Source organism: Panthera onca, chromosome B1, assembly GCF_046562875.1.
Source record: "Panthera onca isolate mPanOnc1 chromosome B1, mPanOnc1 haplotype 2, whole genome shotgun sequence".
Taxonomy (NCBI): domain Eukaryota; kingdom Metazoa; phylum Chordata; class Mammalia; order Carnivora; family Felidae; genus Panthera; species Panthera onca.
In genome coordinates, this window is record NC_138342.1 from 63,176,554 (window position 1) to 63,200,102 (window position 23,549).

The 23,549-nt window shown below is 36.4% G+C and overlaps 1 protein-coding gene across 4 annotated transcripts in view; it reads left to right on the plus strand.

The window, feature by feature from the left end:
• Positions 1–23,549, plus strand: part of MRPL1 (mitochondrial ribosomal protein L1) — a 98,671-nt gene that overhangs the window by 13,060 nt on the left and 62,062 nt on the right. For all 4 annotated transcript variants that reach the window (XR_013555235.2, XM_060654812.1, XM_060654811.3 and 1 more), the window contains exons 2-6: positions 1,019–1,130; positions 12,363–12,621; positions 15,874–15,957; positions 17,328–17,399; positions 20,065–20,176. Coding sequence is in view for 3 of the 4 variants with exons in the window: in XM_060654812.1 (XP_060510795.1) it covers positions 1,019–1,130; positions 12,363–12,621; positions 15,874–15,957; positions 17,328–17,399; positions 20,065–20,176 (639 nt within the window). In the remaining variant the exon portion in view is untranslated. The remainder of the gene's footprint in view (positions 1–1,018; positions 1,131–12,362; positions 12,622–15,873; positions 15,958–17,327; positions 17,400–20,064; positions 20,177–23,549) is intronic.

Sequence of the window (23,549 nt, forward strand, 5' to 3'; positions counted from 1 at the left end):
CTTGGTCCATCTAAATTTGATTGGTGTGTGTGTGTGTGTGTGTGTGTGTGTGTGTGTGTGTTATGAGATAGGGATCTAAATCTATTCTTTTCCCTATGAATAATCTCTTTTCTTAACACCACTTAATTGAATTATTTGCACAATGATCTACAATAACATTTGTCATATTTCAAATATCCACATGTGTATGGGTCTGTTGCTAGGCTATTTTTGTTTTATTAATTTGTCTTTCTATACTTGTGCCAATAGCAAAGTGTCTTAATTACCATAACTTCATAACACATTGATCTCTGGTAAGGCGATTCCCTCCACTTAGCTGTTATTCTTCAGATGTACATTGGGCAACTCTGTGAATGTATTATACATATAAAAAGAGAAAAATTTAAATTATTAAGAAATTCAGGATATATATTCCATAATAGCAGAGCTAACATACTCTGTTGAACCTGAACTACATTAAGTTAAAAATAAATGAAGACAGGGGGCACCTGGCTGGCTCAGTCAGTAGAACATACAATTGTAGATTTCATGGTTGTAAGTTTGAGCTCTACATTGGGTGTACAGATTACTTAAAAACAAAATCTTAAACAAAAAATGAAGACAATTGTTGAATTAGATGTTTACTTGGCTTTAGTTTCACGTATTGTAGGTTCTATTATTATACTTAAAATTTTTTTTTTTGATGTTTATGTATTTTTGAGAGAGAGAGAGAGAGACAGAGTGCAAGCAGGGGAGGGGCAGTAAGAGAGGGAGACACAGAATCCAAAGCAGGCCCCAGGCTCCAGCTGTTAGCACAGAGCCTAACATGGGGCCCAAACTCTCCAACCCGGAGATCATGACCTGAGCCAAAGTCAGACACTTAACTGACTGAGCCACTGAGGTGCCCCACTATTACGCTTTTTAAAGAATGGTTGAGACTCATAAAATATTGAATATTTTTGTTTTTTTGTTTTAGAAACATTGATTAAGAATATAAAAATTATGGATGTAATGATTAATGTATTTTTTTTCTTTCAAGTCTTGATACATCGTCAAAAGCATGGTCTTTCCAAGACGACTTGTCAAACACCTCTTTATCCTTGTTCTGTAAATGTTTGGGTGCCCAGCAGATATTTTGCTGCTGCTACAAAGTAAGTATTTTTTTTTAATTCATTTTGTTTGCTTTCATTTAAAATTTTGATTAAAAAACATTATGCTTTGTCCCATAAATATGTACAGGGACATATAGTTGTAAAAGTTTATCATCTCTGCTTTGATAGTCCTAAAGAAAAAAATATGACTTATTATAGTAATACTTAACATATATTGAACACTGGCATTCAATAATTAATTTATTTTCCACAGCAACTTTATGTGCAAGCTGTTGTTATAATGTTATGTTTTTGAGTTGAAAAGTAAGGCACTGATAGATAACTTGCCTAGGGTCACAGAGCTAGTAAGTGTTGGAGCTAGGATTTTGTGATATGATAAGAAATATTTATATTGGTCTCTGCCCCCAGTGCTTGATACAGAGTTCTTAAAACCTCTTGTAATTTTCTGGGTGCTAGGAGCATCTTTTGTTCTACTAAGGCAAATCTTGGTAGACTCTTAGGTGAGGGCTGTTCACCAGAAAGAGCAAGCCATGATTAGACTCTTTCAGCCCTGGGGTGCTTGGGTGGCTCATTCAGTTAAATGTCAGACTACAGCTCAGGTCATGATCTCATGGTTCTTGAGTCTGAGCCCCACATCAGGCTCTGGTGGAGCCTGCTTCGGGTTCAGTGTCTCCTCTCTGCCTGTCCCCTGCTTGCTCGCGCGCTCCCTCTCTCTCTCTCTCTCTCTCTCTCTCTCTCTCAGAAAATGAATAAAACACTAAACAAATTAAAAAAAAAAAAAAAGAATAATCTTTCAGCCCTGCCAGGGAGAGAGGCTAGAGATTGAGTTCATAATTGATTATGCCTCCATAAAAATCCCAGTACTGTGGGGTTCTTAGAGTTTCTGGATTGGTGAATATATACGTGTGCCAGAAAGGTGACTCACCCAGACCCACTGGGGAGAGAAACTCTTACACTGTAGACTCTTTTGGACCTTCCACTATGTCCCTGTTCGTCTGTATCCTTTATCATATTTTTTATTGTATAATAAACTGGTAAATGTTAAGTGAGTGTTTCTTTGTGCTCTGTGAACTATTCTAGTAAATTATGAGGTCTGTGGAGGGGGTCACAGGACGCCTTGATTTCTAGCCATTTGGCCAGAAATACCAGAGGCCCTGAATTGCTGTTGGCATCCGAAGTGGGGGCAGTCTTGTGGGATTGAATCCTTAACTTGTGGGATCTGATGCAAAATCCAGGTAGATAGTATCAGAATTGTGTTCAAGTGTTGGATACTTGGCTGATGTCAGATGATTGGTTGGTGTAGGAAAAAAAACCACATACATTTAATGTCAGAATTGTTTCTTATTTAACTGTATTCCTCGTTTTGCATCTTGCTTGCTTTTAACTTAACAGCGTATCATAGGTGTGCCTGGGTGACTCAGTCTGTTAAGCATCCAACTCCTGATTTCAGCTCAGGTCATGATGTCACTGTTCGTGGGTTCTAGACCCACATCGGGCTCCTCCACACTAAACAGCATAGATCGTGCTTGAGATCTTCTCTCTCTGCCTCTCTTCTGCACTTGCTCTCTCTTTCTCTCTCAAAATAAAGAAACTTAAAAAAATGATATATCTTGGAGATAGTTTTAGATGGAGCTGTCTAGTTATTTTTTTTTAATGAGATGTAATTGACACATAATATATTAGTGTCAGGTGTACAACATAATGATTCAATATTTATGTATTTTGGGAAATCCCCATAAGAGTAAGTCTTATTAATATCTGTCACTATATAGAGATGTACTTTCTTTTCTTGTGATGAGAGCTTTTGAAGATTTACCCTCTTAGCAACTTTCAAACAGACCATACAGTATTATTAACTGTAGTCACCTTGCTACACATTACATTTCCATGATTATTTATTTTATAAGAGGGAGTTTGTACTTTTGACCACCTTGGCCCATTTCACCTACCCCCGCCCTGCCTTTGGTAACCACCAATTAGTTCTCTGCTCTGTGAGTTCATTTTTTTTTTTTTTTGAAGATTTCATGTATAAGTGAGATCATATGGTATTTGTTATTTTTTGTCTAACTTTTATCAGCATAATGCCCTGAAGGTCCATCCATGTTGTCTCAAATGGCAAGATTTCATTCTTTTCTTATGACTGAATGATAAATATTTCATTGTATACATGTGCCGTGTTTTCTTTATCCATTCATCTGTTGATGGACACTTAGGTTGTTTCCATGTTTTGGTTCTTGTAAAATAGTGCTATAATGACCTGCATATAATATTTCATCATGTGAATATACTATAATTTATTTAACCATTTCCCTATTTCCCTCAATGATACACATTTATCTTTTTAATTTTTTTTTTTTCAACGTTTTTTATTTATTTTTGGGACAGAGAGAGACATAGCATGAACGGGGGAGGGGCAGAGAGAGAGGGAGACACAGAATCGGAAACAGGCTCCAGGCTCCGAGCCATCAGCCCAGAGCCTGACACGGGGCTCAAACTCACAGACCGCGAGATCGTGACCTGGCTGAAGTCGGACGCTTAACCGACTGTGCCACCCAGACGCCCCAACATTTATCTTTTTAATCTTTTGCTAATACAAATGATCCTGCAGTGAATAATCATGTACATAGATCTTGTCAAAGATTATGAATACATTTGTAGTATAAACTCTGAGAAATAGAATTTTTGAATCAAAAGATATGTGCATTTATAATTTTGATAGGTAATGCCAAATTGCCTTCATAGAGATATTGACAATTTATGTTCTTGCCAGTAAATAGTATTAGAATGCCTATTTTTCCATATACAGTGTAGTTAAAATTTTTGAACTCTTGACAATTTGCTGGGTAATGAATGGTATAATCAAGTTTTAATTTATGTTTCTTTTATTATTATTGAGGTTGTATATCTTTTCATGTGTTAAAAAACCATTTATATTGTTTACTATGGATTTTCTTCATGTTCTATTCCAATTCTTTGTTGATTAGTAGGAGCTCTTTACATAAATTAGTACATATTGTGTACTATATATAATCTTTTAATTGCTGTGGAAGAGAAATGGACCAAGTTCTATGGGATCACAGATATAAGGCAAATTAATTCTACCTGGAAAAGGGTATGGCAAGAAGTATTTGAACTGGGTCCTGAAAGAATTTTGCAGGGGGTTTGAGAGAAAAGTATTTCAGTGGTACAGAAGCATGAAAGTGAATGATATGGACGAATACTGTCTGCTCTGGCTTGATACAGGATGAAGAGGGAGGTGGCAGAAATATAACTAGAAAGGAGCCTTCCTTTTCAGTGTGCATAGTACCCAGTGGATTCTTTTTTGTTGTTAAGTTAGAGGAGTATTGGGTTCTACCTGGTTACATCCCTATCCCTCCAGCAGTGAATGAGTGCCTGCATTCTTAACCTCTCTTGATATCATCAGTCTTTATTTCTGTTTCTTCATTGTATTCTAATTTATATCTTTTGCTTATTTTTCTTTTGAGCAGTTTGTCTTCTTTTCTGCTTTTTGAAAATATTTATTAGGGATATTAATTACTGTTAGAATATTTTATCTTTAAATGTTTGCTTTTATCCTATAAAAAATTTTCATTTTATGTCTTCCCCATATTCTCTTCCAGTGCAACTTTAAAAACAATTTTCACTCATCTAAAAACTATAGCGTGAGAAATATGCAACGTAAAATAAAACTGGTAAATTATTAGCAGATGATTTCTTTCATGTCTGACAAATGAGAATTATTCAGTAGCTTGATGAGAATCATAGTATTTGTAATTGTAGTGGTGGTTTTAATTTTTTAAGGTACCAATTTTATAATATAGTGAGAAATAGTTTTTGTATGGAAATTTTTTTTTTTTTTTAAATCAGAGCTGAGACAGGTTGGAGAGGCTTGTGCTTGCTTCTCTCTTCTCTCGTCATCTTGAATCTCTTCACTCCTCCATGTATGTGCATATACCCATGGTTTGCCAGTGGCAGATCCTAATAAAGAAAGGCCACTTGATCATCTCTGACTCTGGTTCTGTTTCTCTGTTGATAATAGGCTCTTTTTTCATGTATCTCAAATTTTTTGACTGTTGAACATCTTGTGTAGAACAGTTGAGACCGAAGTACCTAGTATTTATGCCTGGGAATGCACATGCCTCTTCTTGTCACAGTGTTCAATCAGTCCAGTCAGAAGTTGAGCTAGGTTTTGGTTTTGTTGTTGCTATGGTTACCACCAGCTTCACATTTCTGCATTTTACCTTGTGCTTAGGGTGGGGGGTGGGTTGCTAGAAGGTTTTTCTCAGCGTTTCTGTTTTATGCTCTGTTTTCTGCCTTGCCTGTGCAGCTGTGCCTCAGAGGGGGGGTCTCTCTGCATACTCTTTCCCCTCCCCTAGTGTAGATTGCTGTTGCTTATTAGTGCCTGCTAGGCTGGTGATGGGTGCAGGAGGGATATTCTGTTTTCCAAGTCCAGCCTTTTTCTTAAGTAGATGCAGTGTGGCTGGACCTTGGGAATGGGGTTTTCTCAGTATTTCTGTCCCTTCTCCTTTTGGTATTTATTTATTGCAGGTCTTGTGCCAGTGTCCAGGCCCTTCCCCAGCTTTACTGTACTGGTGAGGATACTGTGCTCAGGACTGTTTCCTGACCTACCCCTAAGCGTAGAAGTTTTGGTGTTTTTTTCTTTCTTTTCCCTACACCTGTGCCCTACATGTTTTCAGGGTTACATGCCTTTCTGGCAGCAGTGGCTAACTCTGTGCCTGTACTCTTTAGGAAGTTTTTTCTAGTCTCCTGGCCTGCTCCAGTCTTTCCCAGGAGCATCTGGTGGAGGTCTGTGGAAAGGGCCTGTAAATTGAGTGTGAACTCCCCTCGTGTGTGGATTTCCCAGGGAGTTTCTAGTAGTCCTAAAATTGTAGCTGATTTTTTTTTCTTCTTACCTGCTTGCCTTCTATACTCTGCCATGGGTGAGAGTGTCCTGAGTATGCATATGGAGTGGGCATGGGGAATGTGGACTGATTATCCTTGGATTTAAGGCTACTTAGTTGCCCTGTGATCTCAGCTTTGTGATGCATTGAAGAAAAGTCATGATTTTATCCAACTCTCTTATTGTTAGTGCTCTTTCCAGTTTTTATTTTTTAATTTTCATTTTTTTATATTATTATTGACTGTTTTATTCTTTTGGCTTTCACATTGTAAGCATAAGCAGAACTTCTGCATTTAGTTTCATGAATAAACCAGTGTCAGAGATATTAGTGAATTTATTTACAGGATTATACTAAGAAATAAGATGTTCAGATATTTGCATTCCATTAATAATTACATGCCCTAGGCATTTTGTCTTTAGTTCTGTTTAGTTCAGTGTAATTTGACAGAAGTTGTGTATCGCCGTGCTGCCCGGATCCTATCCCCCAGTTCCTCTGTGTAAAGGGTTTTTCAGCCTTGAAGGGACTTGGATCTCTGGGGTCACAGATCTTCAGAGGTCTTGAAGTGAGCTTTATTACAGCATTGATTTTGGGGCACCTGGGTGGCTCAGTTGATTGGGTGTCCGATCGGCTCAGGTCATGATCTCACGGTTCAGGGTTCGAGCCCTGTGTCGGGTTTTGTGCTGACAGCTCAGAGCCTGGAGCCTGCTTTGGATTCTGTGCCTCCCTCTCTCTCTGCCCCTCCTCCACTCACATTCTGTTTCTCTCTCTCTCAAAAATAAATAAACATTAAAAAAATTATTACAGCACTGATTTTTTCTCATTTGAGTATGGCTATGGAATTATTTTTTCTTTTACACTTTTGGTGTTAAGGGACAGATGAGGCAAGGGGAGAGTTATTACTTGAGTAGTCTCTTATTACTCATTTAATGTATGTGGTTGAGGTACCAAGGTAACTGCAGCAAAATTCTCTTTGATTCAAACTGCCAGGTATTTCTCCCTCACATTAGCAAACCCCTTTTTAGTATGATTTATTTTTATTCCCCAAGAATCACAGTATTTAAACTCTCCTGATAGGGCCTTACATTTGCATGAGCAACAGAGTTCTTCTGGATGCGATTCTAATGAATAAAGATAGCCATTTTTTGAAGGGTCATGGAAAATAAGCAGTCGGTCTACAAAATTAATTATTGACAGCTTTTATTGTGTGTTTTTTTAATTTTGGAAGAAAGTGTTATTTTAGAGTTCTATTTGATCTGTGTTATAATGTATTATGCTTTTTTTTTTTTTTTTCTTTATCCCAAACAGTGTTCTGGGGCACCTGGGTGGCTCAGTACATTGAGCATCCAACTCTTGATTTCAGTTCAGGTCATGATCCCAGGATTGTGGAATTGAGCCCCGTGTTAGGCTCCACGCTCAGAATGTGCTTCTCTCTCTCTCTCTCCCTCTGCCCCTCTCCTCCGCTTGTGTTCTCTCTCTCTAAAATAAAATAAATCTTAAAAAACAATAGGGGCGTCTGGGTGTCTCAGTCAGTTAATCATCTAACTTGATTTTGGCTCAGGTCAAGATCTCATCTGGCTCTGTGCTGTCAGTGTGGAGCCTGCTTGGGATTCTCTCTCTCCTCTCTCTGCCCCTCTCCAGGTCATGCATGTGCGCTCTCTCTCTCTCTCTCTCTCTCTCTCTCAAAAATAAATAAACGAACATTAAAAAAAAAAAAAAACCTGTGTTCCGTTTGTAACTTAAAAATATTTTTCTTGAATCACCTCAAATATTTTGTGAAACAGAGATCAAAGTAGAAGTAAGTAGGGGTGCCTGAGTGCCTCAGTTGGTTAAACATCTGACTTCAGCTCAGGTCATGATCTCACAGTTCGTGGGTTCCAGCCCTGCATTGGTCTCTGTGCTGACAAATTGGAACCCGCTTTGGATTCTGTGTCTCCCTCCCTCTCTGCCCCTCCCTCACACGTGCGCACACACACGCACTCTCAAAAATAAATAAACATTAAAAAATTTAAAAAGTATAAATAAGTAAATTGCTGTATATCTCAATTCAGTCTCTTTATGTATCAGACTTCTTTTGGGTTTTGCAAATATTTATTAACATAAAAATCACATTTCAGTCCTTGGGAATTTGAGATTAATTGCAATTTGAATGGACAGGTTCAGCCATGATTACAAATTTATTGGTGAAATCAGCATTTATCTAAAGTAAATCTATAGGTTACAGCTAGGACATTTATTTGTTTTATTTTAGATGGAGATTTTATTACCAAAACAGGCGCTCTCAGGGTGCCTGGGTGGCTCAGTCGGTTAAACGTCCTACTTTTGATCTTGGCTCAGATTGTGGTCACATGGTTTGTGGGATGGGGCCCCAGTCAGGCTCTGAGCTGGCAGCATCAAGCCTGGTTATTCCCTCTCTCCTTCTCTCTCTGCTTTTCTCTCTCTCTCAAATAAATAAACTTAAAAACAAAAACAAAAAGCATGTTCTCCAGGCTCCTTCTTTTATTGGCCTCCCTGTTCTTTTACTAAATATAAAATAAAAAATGTGATTTCTCCACTTTGGAAGGTTCAGAATTTTGTGGACTACTTCCAAAGTAGCTGTTGAGGTGTGTTGTATCCATCCACTGGGGCACCTGGTTAGACTTGTCATCAGTCCAGAAGGACACCTGTGTCCCATTAAAAATGAGCATTGTCATTATCTGCTATTCTGTTGAATTGCTTGTTAGCTGGGAGGATGCTGTTAATTGTGGTAATTAGGATTCGTTGAGTGCTAAAAGAATGGGAGAGAGAGAATCCCAAGCAGGCTCTGATCTGCACTGACAGCGTGGAGACTGATGCAGGGCTTGAACACATTTTTAAAAAAAAATTATTTTGCCATCATCTATTTCTTACACATAAATTTTATAGGACCCCATATTAGTTTTCTCTTGCTGCCATAATAAATTACCACAAACTTTGTGGTTTAAAACATCCCAAATTTATTATCTTGCAGTTCTGTGGGTCAAGTCAGCCATGGATCTCACTGGGCTAAAATCAAGGTGTCAGCAGGGCTTCTTTCCAGACTGGAGGGGAAAACCTGTATCCTGTCCATTCCCACTTTTGAGAGGCTACCCACATTCCCCGGCTTGAGGGCCCCTTCCTCCATCTTCAAAGCCAAGAATGGCAGATTCTCTTTCATGCTCAAATTTCTTTTGTCACTTCCCACCTCTGTCAGATGCAGGTGAGAAAGGGGAAAGTTTCTCTACTTTCAGGGACTTGTGTGGTTAGATTGTACTCCCTGGATTATCCAAATAATCTCCCTATCTGGAAGTCTTTAGCCCTAAGCACATCTGCAAAGTCCTTTTTGCCATGTAGATATTGCCTTTTTGGAAAGCCATTATTTTGCCTACCACAGAACCCAAACCTTTTTCTAGAATATTATTTAATTTAAAAACTTTATGGTTAAAAGATTATAGGTATGATTTGAATTAATGCTGAGAAAATATATTATCTCTAGCTGTCTTGTTTTTTTTTTCTTTTTTTTTAGCTTCAAACTCTTACCTGCAATTACCTGCTGAACATATTTTCCTAGATATTTTGTAAACAGCTTGTTAGCTTTTGTTATATACCAGACCACTCAAGAGTTACTTATCATTCCCCACACATCTATGGCTCAGCTGATTTAAGCTTTGGATGGGTGTTTCTTATGACCTTGGCTGAGCTTGCTGCACATCTGTGAGTCTGCAGGTCAGCTGAGAATTGTCCAATCTAGCCTGGGGTTCTGTGGGGGCAGGTCTGTTTCATGTATCTCTCCTTCTCCTGCCTTTGGGCTAGCCCAGGCATGTTCTTATGAAAATGACAGAAATACAAACATACAAGTAGAAACATATGAAGCCTCTTTTTGGACTAAACTTAGAACAGAAAAACTGTCACTTTCACTTATTATATTGGCCACACTAGTCACATGGCCAATCAAGGTGCTAGGAAACATGCTGTACCCCATTAAGTGGGAGGAATTGCAAAGTTACTCAGCAAAGGGACTTGAGAGAGGGGATAAAGAATTGAAGTTAATGATGTAACCAACCCCACACCAAATTCTCTATTGCCCCAAACCGAACTCATCTCTGTGACTACTTTCCTCACAAGAAACCTGTTTTGCTTTCATTTCTGCTCTTAATGATACAGCTCTATGCCTAGTCACACAAGCCAGAAGCCTAGGAAGTATTCTAGAGTCTTTCCCCCTTTCTTTTTCTACGGTATTTTCTTTGTGAATATCTAATGTCTTATCTTCTTCAGCCTATTACCATCACTGCTCTGGAGGCTGTCATATCTCCTGGGGAAGCAAGGGAAGGAATAGTCTTTATATTGTGTCCAATCCAGCTTCCTTCAAATCCATCTCTTATAGTGGGAATAGTCTGTATGAAAATACAGATGTCACTCCTGTTCTGTGGCTTCTCATTGTTTCTAGTGAAGGCCCTCTATGATGTAGATTCTCCAGCCTCATTTTTTGATGTTTTGTGCCCTCTGTTTTACCCTTTGGTTAAGGAGTCACTAAAATATGGCCAGTGGGCCAAAAAATCTGGTCTGCCATCTATTTTGGTATGGTTCATGAACTAGGAATGGTTCTTACATTTTTTAGTGACACATGAAAATTATGAAATTGAAGCCATTGTTCATAAATAAAGCTTTATTGGAACACATCTACACTCATTCATTCTTCAGTGTCTATGGCTGCTTTCACATAGTGGCAGAATTGAGCTATTGAGATAAGTGACCATCAATTATTTGCTGTCTGGTTCCTTGCAGAAAAATTGTGCCCACTTTTCCCTAGTCAGTTAGAATTTATAATGGCTCTCTGTATGTATTTATATTCTATTTGATGACTCAGTACTTTTATTATGTGTTTCTTTGCCTGGCCAACTCTTTATTTTTTTATTTTTTTAATTTAATTTTTCTCTTGTTACTTTTAATGTTTTTTTAAAGTTTATTTATTTATTTTAAGAGAGAGAGAGAGAGAGAGGGAAAGAAAGAAAGAGAAAGCACACACAAGCAGGGGAGGGGCAGGGAGAGAGAATCCCAAGCAGGCTCCACACTGTCAGCACAGAGCCAGATGCAGAGCTTGAACTCATGAACCAGGAGATTATGACTGAGTGGAAATCCAGAGTTGGATGCTTAACTGACTGAACCACCTAGGTGCCCCACTCTACTTTTTAAAATAGTAGCTTTATTGAGATATAATTTACATACCATAAAATTCACCTATTTAATGTGTACAATTCAGTGATCTTTAGTATATTCACACTTTTGCCGCCACCAACAGTGTCATTTTTAGAACATTTTTGTTAACTTACTCCAAAACCCAATGCCCGTTGTCAGTTATGCCCCATTTCTCCAACCCCCTCCTCCAGTCTCGGACAAACACTAAATCTACTTTCAGTCTCTATGGATTTACCCATTCTTGTTCTTTCATATAGATGGAACCATACAATATGTGGTCTTTTGTGACTGGCTTCTTTTCACTGGCATAATGTTTTTCAAGTTCATGCTTTTTGTAGCTTGTATCAGAACTGCATTCCTTTTCACTGCTGATTGATATTTTATTATATGGATGTACCACATTTATGTATCCATTCATCTGGGTTATTGGACATCTGAGTTGTTCTTACATTTTGGCCGTTAGTAATGCTGCTATGAACATTTGTGTATACTTTTTCATGTGGTCATAGGTTTTTGTCTTTCTTGGGTATATACTTGGGCTGATTCTTATCCTTCAAGAATCGATGTTAGGGTCATCTCTTCTAAAACCTTTCCTTAATTTATTAGGCTGGCTTAAATGTCTTCCATATGGCTTTGGCCTGGCTCTGCTAACACTGTCAGAGTACTTACCCCACTGTATTGAAATTATCTGTTTGCATGTCTATCTCTCTACTCCTTTAAATTTCTGGAGAGCAGCACCAATGCCTTATCTAACTTTGAATCACCTGCAAACAGTACAAAAGTTCACTTGATATTCGTTGAATTAGAAAAACTGTAAAGCAGTCTATGCTTTTGAATTAAAATAAACTTAAAAAAAATTAAAATAAAATAAACTTTATATTTTGTTATTTTTTCTGTCTTACATTCATTGGCTTTTTTGAAAAAAGTTTCTTGGGACGCCTGGGTGGCTCAGTTGGTTGAGCATCCAACTTCTGCTCAGGTCATGATCTCACGGTTTGTGGGTTAAAGCCCCACATCGGGCTCTGTCAGTGCGGAGCCTGCTTCTGATCTTCTGTCCTTGTCTCTCTCTGCCCCTCCCCTACCCATGCTCTCACTGTCTCAAAAAAAGAAAGAAATATTAAAAAAACAGTTTCTTGGACTATGTATTGAGTAACTGATCTTGAATTTATCTTTTTTTAAGGCCTGCAAAGAGCACAAAAAAAGGTGTAAAAGACAAAACATCAGATGAGAAAACAGATGAAACAGAAAAAATAAAGTCATATTCCTTTATGGAAGACGAACCTGAGGATGATGTCTACTTAAAACGCTTATATCCAAGACAGATACACGAGGTGGAGAAGGCTATTCAGTTACTTAAGAAATTTCAAATTCTAGACTTTACTAATCCAAAGCAAGGTGTTTATCTTGATTTGACACTGGATATGGCACTGGGGAAGAAGGTATGTAGACTCAATTAAAAAAAATTTATTTGTGAACAGTGGCTATATGAATTGCTGTTTCTTAATTTTTCAAGTTCCTATTCCATATAACAATTTTTAGAAAATCTTATGCTTTTTCTGTACTTCAGGATGAAAAATGTTTGTCTTTATTTTCAAAATATAAAGTAGAATGTTGAACATATTCTGCAGAGTTGATGAACATGTATCTCCTATTCACCTGAAAATCACTGGTACAAATGTCAGCAAATTGGTGTTAAAATTAATTGAGGTATTGCTGTAACTTTGAAAAATGACTTAAGCTGCCTGGGTGTCCTATTCCTTTTCTGTAAATGAGAGTTTGGGATTAGCTCAGTTGCTTCAGGTGTGTTCCTTAGAGTCCTGCGTTGAGACTAAGTTTGCATGGATGGGGTGCCACGCCCGTCACTCTTGGCTTTAGCCAAAACCTTTCTGCACTCTATATGCAGTTCCATGGAAGACTTTTGTTTATAAAACTCTAAAAGTAGTAAAAATGCTGAGTTAGAGCTGAGGTCCATTACAGCTCTAAATTTTTTTAACTGTCTTAAGAAATCTAATTTTCTTGGAAGCAGTGTTTTAATTTTTATTCCAAGGATGTCTTTTTTTGGTCAAACTGAAAGGTACAGGTTTTGAATACAATTGAACAACCTCAACAGCAACAATAGTCGAACACTTAAGAGGAGGAGTACAGTGTAGTGCTTAAGAGAATGGGCTCTGGAATCAGATTACAGTATAGGTCAGAAGCTTGATGTCACCACTTACTTGCTCTTTGACTTTAGGCTTTACAGTTTAACCTCCTCAGATCTATATTTCTACCTCTTTAAATTTTTTTCTTTTTTACATTTATTTATTTTTGAGAGAGAGAGACAGCGTGAGCAGGGGAGGGGCAGAGAGAGAGGGAGACAGAGAATCAGAAGCAGGCTCCAGGCTCCGAGCTGTCAGCACAGAGCCCAATGTGGGGCTTGAACCCACGAACTGTGAGATCATTACTTGAGCCGAAGTCGGATGCTTAACCAACTGAGCCACCTAGGTGCCCCTGATTTTTCTCTCTTGATAAAGGGAGATAAAATGCTTAGTTCATGCTGTTTTTCAGAGGTTTAAATGAAATAATGCATGTAAAGGACTTGATAAGTGTTTAATTATCACAACCAACATTTATGGAAACTTCCTGTGTGCCAGCCACAATGCTAAGTGCTTTGCATGCATTTTCTCACTTAATCCTATAATAATCTCAAAAGAGGAAGCTGAGACATAGAAACTGAAGTAACTTCTTCTAGGTCACAGGGTAGAGGGTAGAATTAGGATTTGAATCAAGGTCTTTCTCATTTCTTAGTTCTTATTTATTAGAAACAGTTTATACTGACCATGCTGTAATTTTATTTTATACTATAGTGTTACTGTCCTTTTATTTTAAAAATGTTGTAGTATCCAAGATGATCATTTTCTCAGTCAGCCATTAATGTATAGTTGACCCTTAAACAACATAGGTTTGAACTGTGAGGATCTACTTACATGCAGAGTTTTTTTGATAAGTACAGTACTGTAAATATATTTTCTATTCTTTATTTTCCTAATAACATTTTCTTTTCTCTAGTTTTCTTTGTTATAAGAATGCAGTATATAATACATATAACATAACCAAATGTGTGTTAGTTGACTGTTTATGTTATCAGTAAGGCTTTTGGTCAACCATAAGCTATTAGTAGTTAAGTTTTGGGGAGTCAAGTTATATGCAGATTTTCAGTTGTGTTGGAGGTCAGTGCCCCGAACCCCTGAGTTCTTCAAAGGTTAACTGTAGTTTATGATGAAGACATTGTAGGATGACAGACTTCATTTCATAAGTGAAAACCACTTGTAAACTAATAACATTGAAAGGGTACTGTTGTCTTCCTAAGACATTTTTTTGTTTTTGATAGAGCGCTTGTACAACAAGCCAATATTCCCCCAGGGGATGCTTTTATTGTGATTACTTGCCATTAAAAAATTTACTGAAACCCGGTTGTGACATGTTAATGGCAAAGGAATGCCAGTCAATAAAACTGAGCCTGATACTAAAATATGCGTAAGAGTTTGTGCCCTCTGAAAAAAAAAAAAAAATCCCCCCACCCCCCAAAAATTCTCAGGTGGTTATCTCTACTCAAAGTTTTGCTAAAAAGATAAACTTTCAGTTTTATTTAGGGAACAACACATTTTCCCTTTCTTCTAGACCTTAAAACTGCACCAAAACTGTGGGCCTACAACTTGTTTCCATTTGAATTCTTTCTGAGTGATATGAGCCACAGGGCTAGACAGGTCCTTGGCTAGGAAACTGAACAAATTAGTTCTGAGGTCCTGTAGAATCTCCACCCATATTTGGGTGCCTCAATGCATGCCATTATATATTTTGGATTTTCCAACTGTCTTCTCAAATATTTCTGGAAGTGGGGGGGCAGTCCATGTTGTTTCAAAATAGTCCCACACAGAAGAGCCTTTCAGGCTTGGCAGCCTGTCTTAGATTAGGGTTAATATCACATAATTATTTAGAGCCAATGGTGGAAACTAGGGATCTCCTACTGAGCAGATTAGCTGGATATTTTTTGTTGTCCAGTATGCATAGCTACACTCCTGTCCTCTTTGATGGTGACAAAAATTTGCATGTTCTTTTGAATTTACTTCAAGGCAGTAAACATTTATTGATATCCATTATGTAGAAATCATTGTACTAGGTGCTCAGGAAGATATGGATATGCAAGTACATCTCTTAATATATGAGTGGCTGTGATGAATGATATAGAGATAGAAGCCAAGTCCTGTGGTAGTATGGAGGTGAAGAGATTTAGACTTTCATTTATGGTTTCTTATGAAAGAAACATAGTCTCTTATTTTATTTTTTTAAATGTTTATTTATTTTGAGAGAGAGAGAGTGGGAGAGGGCCAGAGACAGGGAGAAAGAATCCCAAGCAGGCACTGCACTGTCAGCACAGAGCCCGACATAGGGCTTGAACTCACAAACCATGAGGTCATGACCTGAGCTAAAATCAAGAGGTCAAACACTCAATTGACTGAGCCACCCAGGCACCCTGAAATATAGTCTTTATGCTTTAAATTATAATCTGTGAATAGTTCTGGATTAATTAAAGGACATATGGTAAAATTAAAATGTTGAAAATAAAATGTCAGTTTTGTTTTTTATAGATGCGAGATATAGAAAATATAAATGAATTTTTCATAATTATTTTTCCATTGTTGTGTATTTAGAAAAAAGTGGAGCCATTTGCCAGTGTTCTTAGTTTTCCATACCCGTTCGTTTCAGAAATCAATAAAGTTGCTGTATTTACAGGGGTGAGTAACCTTTATTAACTTTTTATATAATTTAATTTTTTTTACATATAGCATTAATCAGTGCTTAGATCAGCTGAGTGAGACTATTCATGTAGTCATTTTTTCCATTTGAGGTTATGTCATTAGTTTCAGAAAGAGCTAAATTAGAACATTAATTTTATCATTATTAATCTATCACATTATGTTTCTCACAAGAAACTAAAGAGAAATAGAGAATTCGTCCATCCTACTAGCTCCTGCTACTTGCACTAAGTCCTCTCCTCAAACAAAAACAATAAAATTATTTTAAAGGTAGGCCCACTTAGTCCTATGTAGACACAGAAACCACACTTTTTTTTTATTTTTATTTTTTTTTAATGTTTATTTTTTTTTTGAGAGAGATAGAGCACAAGCAGGGGAGGGACAGGGAGAGAGGGAGACACAGAATCTGAAACCGGCTGTAGGCTCCAAGCTGTCAGCACAGAGCCCTATGTGGGGCTCAAACTCACAAACCATGAGATCATGACCTGAGCCGAAGTCGAACGCTTAACCGAGACACCCAGGCATCCCAAGAGACCACACTTTTAAAAATATCTAGTCTGGAAAGACAGGAAAGTCGAGCTTGTAACAAAGTCATATGGCTCTTTGTCAATCTTGTATTATAAACATTTATTTGTAATGTATTTATGAATTTGTCTTGTAGAGTGTTTTGATTATTCTGTATGTGCCTTACTTTCAAGGAAGAGATTCTTTAACTTCTTTCCAGCAAAGTGGAGCCAAGAGCTGTTGGAATGCTACAAAACTTGAGTAACTTAAGGGAGTGATATATTTTCAAAGTAAAACCAAATGACATAAACGGAACATACAGAAAGAAAATAACTAATACTGTATATTTTTCTTCTGGATTTTCAGACAACTGGCTAAATTTTTTTACGTTTTCATTTTAATTCCAGTTAGTTAACATACAGTGTTATATTAGTTTTAGGTGTACAATATAGTTTTGATACTATCATTTTTAACGTAATTTTTCCTCTTCTATATTGGTTTGATGTCTCCATTTAAATTAGCAAAACTAAATGTATTTTAATCTTTTATTTTTGAAATATGATGTATTGAAGGCATTGGAGAGTTAGATTGGGCTTGGTAGGTTCCTAATATGTCATTTCAATGTATTTCGTCATGTCGTAGTCAAGAAACACCTTAATCACCTACAAAGTAAACTTGTTCCAGATATAATATTTCTGATGCAACTAATACACAGTTGATACAGTTTTAATTAAGAGTAGAAGCCACAATTTTTACTTTGAAATGTGATATTTTTTCTGACAAAATACTTGAAAGCAGACTGAATTTATTTAAAGATTGATGTTCAAACTATTGTATTTTGATAGAATGCATCAGAGATTAAAATAGCAGAAGAAAATGGAGCTGCATTTGCTGGAGGAACTAGTCTGATTCAGAAGGTACAGTGTTGTTTCATGTTCATTAGTTATAGAAATTGTTCTGTTATCTTTGCCATCCATTGATTTATTGCATGTGGAACAGAACCACTGTGCTTATATCTTTTGATAAATGGTTAGTAAAGCTTTGTAAAGCAGTGAAAAATTTTCTTATTCTTTTGAGTCTCATAATCAAGCTAAGAAAAAACTATTCAGACAGTCTGATATTAATTTTGCTTGATTTATATTGTGATTTTTTTTTCCTTGCTTCCTGTATGTTTGTGGGAGTTTTGTGGGTAGACTGGAAAGGGTACTATGACTCTGTGATTTTGAATGCAAGATTTAAAATGAAATTTAAATTATTCATGATTTGAAGATCAGATATTTGTTCTGCCTTCTTAGAGTGAAAAGTGTGATTAAATTTACAGATCACAAGGAATAGTATCTGACCTCTGTAGTAATATGATACTTCTCATTACTCTTAACTTGTACTCCTCAACCGCTTCCGAGTGGCATAAGCTCAGCACGAGACAGCAAGTGGCTCTGTAGCCTGCCTGGAGAAAGTAAAGCATTTGTGGAGCAGGCTTGAAACCAGAACAACTTGTTTGTTTTTTTTTTTTTAAAGAGGTGAGAAGAAGAGGCATGTCTATTGAATTTTGGGAGTTATTTCTGAAAATACAAGCGATTTTCCTTAACAGTTTATAAAATCTTCTAAATTTAATCATTTAACATTTTTTGGTTTTAGAACAGGAGAAAGTGATTTGAAAACTTATCTTTGTTCCATATCCAGATTTTGATTTCAGGGAAGTTTGAACTGGGCCTTTCCTTTGGGATGTCCTTGTAGTTTGTTTTTTTCCCCGCCCCAACAGTACTCTAAATGTGGTAGGGATTCTGGATTTTTAAAAGAAAATTTTTTTTTGTTTTCAATGTTTTATTTTTGAGAGAGAGAGAGAGAGAGAGAGAGCGAGCAAGGTAGGGGCAGAGAGAGAGAGAGACAGAATCTGAAGCAGGCTCCAGGCTCTGAGCTCTTAGCCCAGAGTCTGACGTGAGGCTCGAACCATGAGATCTCGATCTGAGCGGAAGTCAGACGCTCAACTGACTGAGCCACCCAGGCACCCCTAGGATTCTGGATTTTTAAGGAAGAGTCTCCAGAATGATTTTTGGGAGTAGCACTAATGGAAAATACAAAGAGATTATGTTTTCATAATCTGAGTCAAAGTCAGAGGGTGGTACCCAGTTCTTTCTGATGCATCATAAACTTTAACTTAATAAAATTTTAACATTCTCTTAATTTTTAAAAAAATAAACAATATCAGAAATTCTTTGGAATTAGAGAGTAGAGCTTAGTTTCCAGTATGGAAGGTCTTAGAGTAGAGATTTCATATGCAGTTCTTTGACATTTCAAAATTGCCTCTGCTTTCATATTTCTATGACTGAGAGCCCTGGATTCTGGAACCACATTACATGTGCTTAAAATCTGGGTCTGCTCTTTAGGACTGCATAGACTGACTAATCCTCCCTAAGCCCTCTGTTTCCTGATCAGGGATGTGTGGTCAATATTAGTACTGGCCTTTTAGGGTTATTGTAAAGACTAGATGAACTAAATCATGTGACATATTTAGCAGAATGCTTGGCAAATGTGGTAAGTGCTCGTTTAATGCAAATATTATTGTTAAGGGGACCATAGTAAGTTATTTAGGGAGTAAAGAATTTGTAAAAATAAGAATAGTAATAGGAAGATAAAATGCCAGAATCTGCTTAATTTTGCCATGGTTCAAGATTTTAGGGTTTATTGTGTAACCCCAAACCAAGTCTTTGAATGACATATTGTGGTAAAATATTATATGGAAAAAGAATCATTGGTAAAATATTTTTTGTCTAGGCAGTATTATTCTAAAAAGTTGCTTCATTTTGTAATCAACTAATTGTAGTAGTCTACTAATTAATTTGGATGTTTGCCTGAATTAATTAAAACTGTCTTTTAAAAATTAAGTATTATTCTTTTTGCTATTAAAATGAATTACAATATGGATAAATAAATTATAAGTGAATTTGTTTTCAACCATCCTACTCCTCTTTTATTTTTAGTTATTGGAGGCAAATAGAATTTTAGTTTCAGTTCTTTGTGAAAATAATTATAGATTAGTTTTTTTGATGCTCTAAATTTAGGAAAGCAGTGTGGTTGCTAGTGATTTGGTTGCTAGTGGTTATTTGAGTGGTATTAATTTTACATGTGATATATTGCAAAATTTTCAACATTGTTTCTTTAGTTTTAATGGACATATGAATTCAACTTTGTAGGATTGTATGTGCCATGTACACATTAGTCCTGTCTTCTACTTTATTACACTTTTGCCTAACATAACCCCATGGAAACATTTAACCTAGTAATGTTTAGAAACCTTTCTTTCTTTCTTTCTTTCTTTCTTTCTTTCTTTCTTTCTTTCTTTTTCTTTTTCTTTTAAAGGATGTGGCTGTTTTTAAAAGAACATCAGAAAATGTTTTGGTTCTCATGTTTTTCATAATTGGTAAATGTGTCTGTAGGATCTTTGTGTTTGAAGAAAAGAATTTTGCTTAATGTCTGCTTTCTAAGGGAAAGTATAAGGGAAATTACTACATTATACTCTTATTTTTAGAAGGATAAAGCTTTTCATATAATTTAAGGTTATCTTTTTCCCCTGAATTTCAGATTTTGGATGATGAAATTCAATCAGACTTTTATGTAGCTGTTCCAGAAATAATGCCTGAGCTTAATCCATTAAAGAAGAAACTGAAAAAGAGATTTCCAAAACTAACTAGAAGTAAGGGAGAATTCTTTTTGTTATTTTATGCTGTCAATAACTTTCTAATATGTATGTTTAGTTATAAAACAAAATTCCTAATATATACATAGAATTAATAATATGTTCTGGTGTTTGAATTTCGTGTTATATAACAACATGTAGATTTGATTCTTTTTTTTCCTTTGGCATTAATATCGGTAATCTAATAATTTGAAAACATAGTTACTTTATAATACCAGTTCTTTAAATTTAGGCCATATTCAAGTTTGAAATTAATGGCACATATTACCCCCTGGGTATGTTATCATTATACTATTTTATACCTCTTTATCAATGTAATATGTATGCTTATTTATTTCAACATTCTCTCTCTTTCTCCATTTATATATATATACATATATATGTATACGTATATATGTATATATATAAATGCTTACTTTGTGCGTGACTCTGCAGATATTTCCCTTAAAGAACTTTCCCCTCATGGATATTTCCCTCTTACGAAATCTAGTAAGAGGTAATGTTACTACATAGATAGCCATATCGTGAAGTATTGTATGAAAAATTCGCAAGGTGCCAAAGGTGTTCAGGAGAAATTTATACAGGAGTAGGGAAATCAGAGAAGACATGCTGAAGGAGGTAACATTTAAACTGTAACTTGAGGGGTGTCTGGGTAGCTGAGTCAATTAAGTGTCCAACTCTTGATCTCAGCTCTGGTCATGATCTCACAGTTCGTGAGTTCAAGCCCCACGTCGGGCTCTGCACTGACAGTGTGGAGCCTGCTTGGAGTTCTCTCTCGCTCTCTGTCTGCCCCTTTCCCACTTGTGCTCTCTCTCTCTCTCTCAAAATAAATAAACTTGAAAAACAAAAACAAAAAACAAAAAACCCTGTGACTTGAGAGGCGCCTGGCTGGCTCTGTTGGTAAAGTGTGTGGGATTCTTGATCTCGGGCTTGTGAATCGGGCCCCACCTTGGACATGGTGCCTACTTAAATAAACAAAAAACTGTACCTTAAATAATTGGATGAGTAGATTAAGGGGAATATTATTTAATTTTTTTAAATATTTATTTATTTATTTATTTATTTATTTATTTATTTATTTTTTCATGGTTCTTATGAGTTTTTTTTTTTAATTTTATTTTTTAAACTTTACATCCAAATTAGTTAGCATATAGTGCAACAATGATTTCAGGAGTAGATTCCTTAATGCCTCTTATCCATTTAGCCCATCCCCCCTCCCATACCCCCTTCAGTAACCCTCTATTTGTTCTCCGTATTTATGAGTCTCTTATGTTTTGTCCCCCTCCCTGTTTTTATATTATTTTTGTTTCCCTTCCCTTATGTTCATCTGTTTTGTCTCTTAAAGTCCTCATATGAGTGAAGTCATATGATATTTGTCTTTCTCTGACTAATTTCACTTAACATAATACCCTCCAGTTCCATCCACGTAGTTGCAAATGGCAAGATTTCATTCTTTTTGATTGCTGAGTAATACTCCATTGTATATATATATACCACATCTTCTTTATCCATACATCCATCGATGGACATTTGGGCTCTTTCCATACTTTGGCTATTGTTGATAGTGCTGCTATAAACATGGGGATGCATGTGTCCCTTCGAAACAGCAGTATCCCATGGATAAATGCCTATTAGTGCAATTGCTGGGTCATAGGGTAGTTGTATTTTTAGTTTTTTGAGGAACCTCCATACTGTTTTCCAGAGTGGCTGCACCAGCTTGCATTCCCAATTGTTTATTTATTTTTGAGAGAGAGAGAGAAAGAGACCGTGAGTGGGGAGGGGTAGAGAGAGAGGGAAACGCAGAATCCAAAGCAGGCTCCAGGCTCTGTGCTGTCAGCACAGAAACCCATGCGGGGCTCGAACTCACAAATAGCAAGATCATGACCTGAGCCAAAGTCGGACACTTAACCGACTGAGCCACGCAGGCACCCCGAGGGGAATATTATTTTAAATAAAAAGAATCTATTAGTCATATACATTGAAGTCAGATATTATATAGGCCATGTACATGAAAAGCCAGTTAATTCTCTTTGGCTTATAGTGAATAGTACCCATACATTGAAATGAAAGAGAATAATGGGAAATTATATTGGAAAGGAAGACTGATACCATATTGAGAAGGATCTTTTTTTATTTTAGGGTTTTCAGTAATCCCTACACCAAACATGAGGCTCAAACTCACGACCCTAAGGTCAAGAGTAGTCGCACGCTGTTTTGACTGAGCCAGCCAGGAGCCCTGAGAAGGATCTTGAATAAGATCCTAATAAGCTTGGACTTTTATTCTGTATTTAGCAAGAATCCCTTAGAAGTTTTTAACATGGGGAGTTCCTTAGAGCTTTAATAATCTAACAAGAGTTTGTAAGATGTATTGGCATGAATCAAAACTAGAAGTTGGGAGACAAGTTTAGGCACAATTGCCAGAGACTAATAAAGGTAATATTTAAAGTCTTCATAATGAGACTGGAGTAAGGAGACAAATGTCAAAGACACTAGGTCTTTGTGCTAATAGTTAGGAATGAGCAGTTTGAGGGGGAGAAAGGGAGGAGTCAAATGGTGAAATGTTGAAGCCTTGGGATCTTCTAAGTTGATATTAATGGAAACAATAGTTTTGGGAAGAAAATTGAGTTCATTTTCTGACATGGTTCGTTTTCGGTGTGCTGAAGTTTGGATAAAATTTTATAGTGTAAACAGAACAAATATTTTAAAATTGTTTTAGTAGACTGTATTCAAATTTCAACTCAAGTTGAGCTAAAAAAAAAATTCTAAAAGTCATCATACATGAACCACTAACACCTGAATTATAGATCATGTTCAGTACTTTAAGCAAATTCAAGTGGCTGTCCAATTATTTTCTTGTCCTAGAGTTTTGTTTGTTTATGTTTGTTAACTTGCATTGAATAACACATCGTTGTTAGATATCGGACTGAATTTGGTTGTTTTTATTAGGGATATCCATTACAGTAGTGTTTGTTGTCATGGAATCAGACTTCTGTTCTTTCCTAAGTAAGACTTGAAACTGAATGTTATTTTAAAATTTAAACCAGAATCATAGTTGAATTGGATGAAAATATTTCTCATATTTTTTGTAGTTTATAATTAAATTCAAGCTCACTAAAACCAAACATACTAAATATAGTCAATTCAAACTGAAACTGGATACCAAATATATCAGTATCCAGCCATCTCCTTGCTTTGGGCAGTGAACTGATTTTTCACAGAAATTAATTTTGTCACCTTTGCTACTTTATCCATTTTCTTAATAATCCTTTTGGCCCCTATTTTCTTTATTCTTTAGCCTTGAATTTTTATATTACCATTTGCATCATAAAGCTTGAGACTATTGTTTTGTAGCCTGGAAGGTTTTCAAATA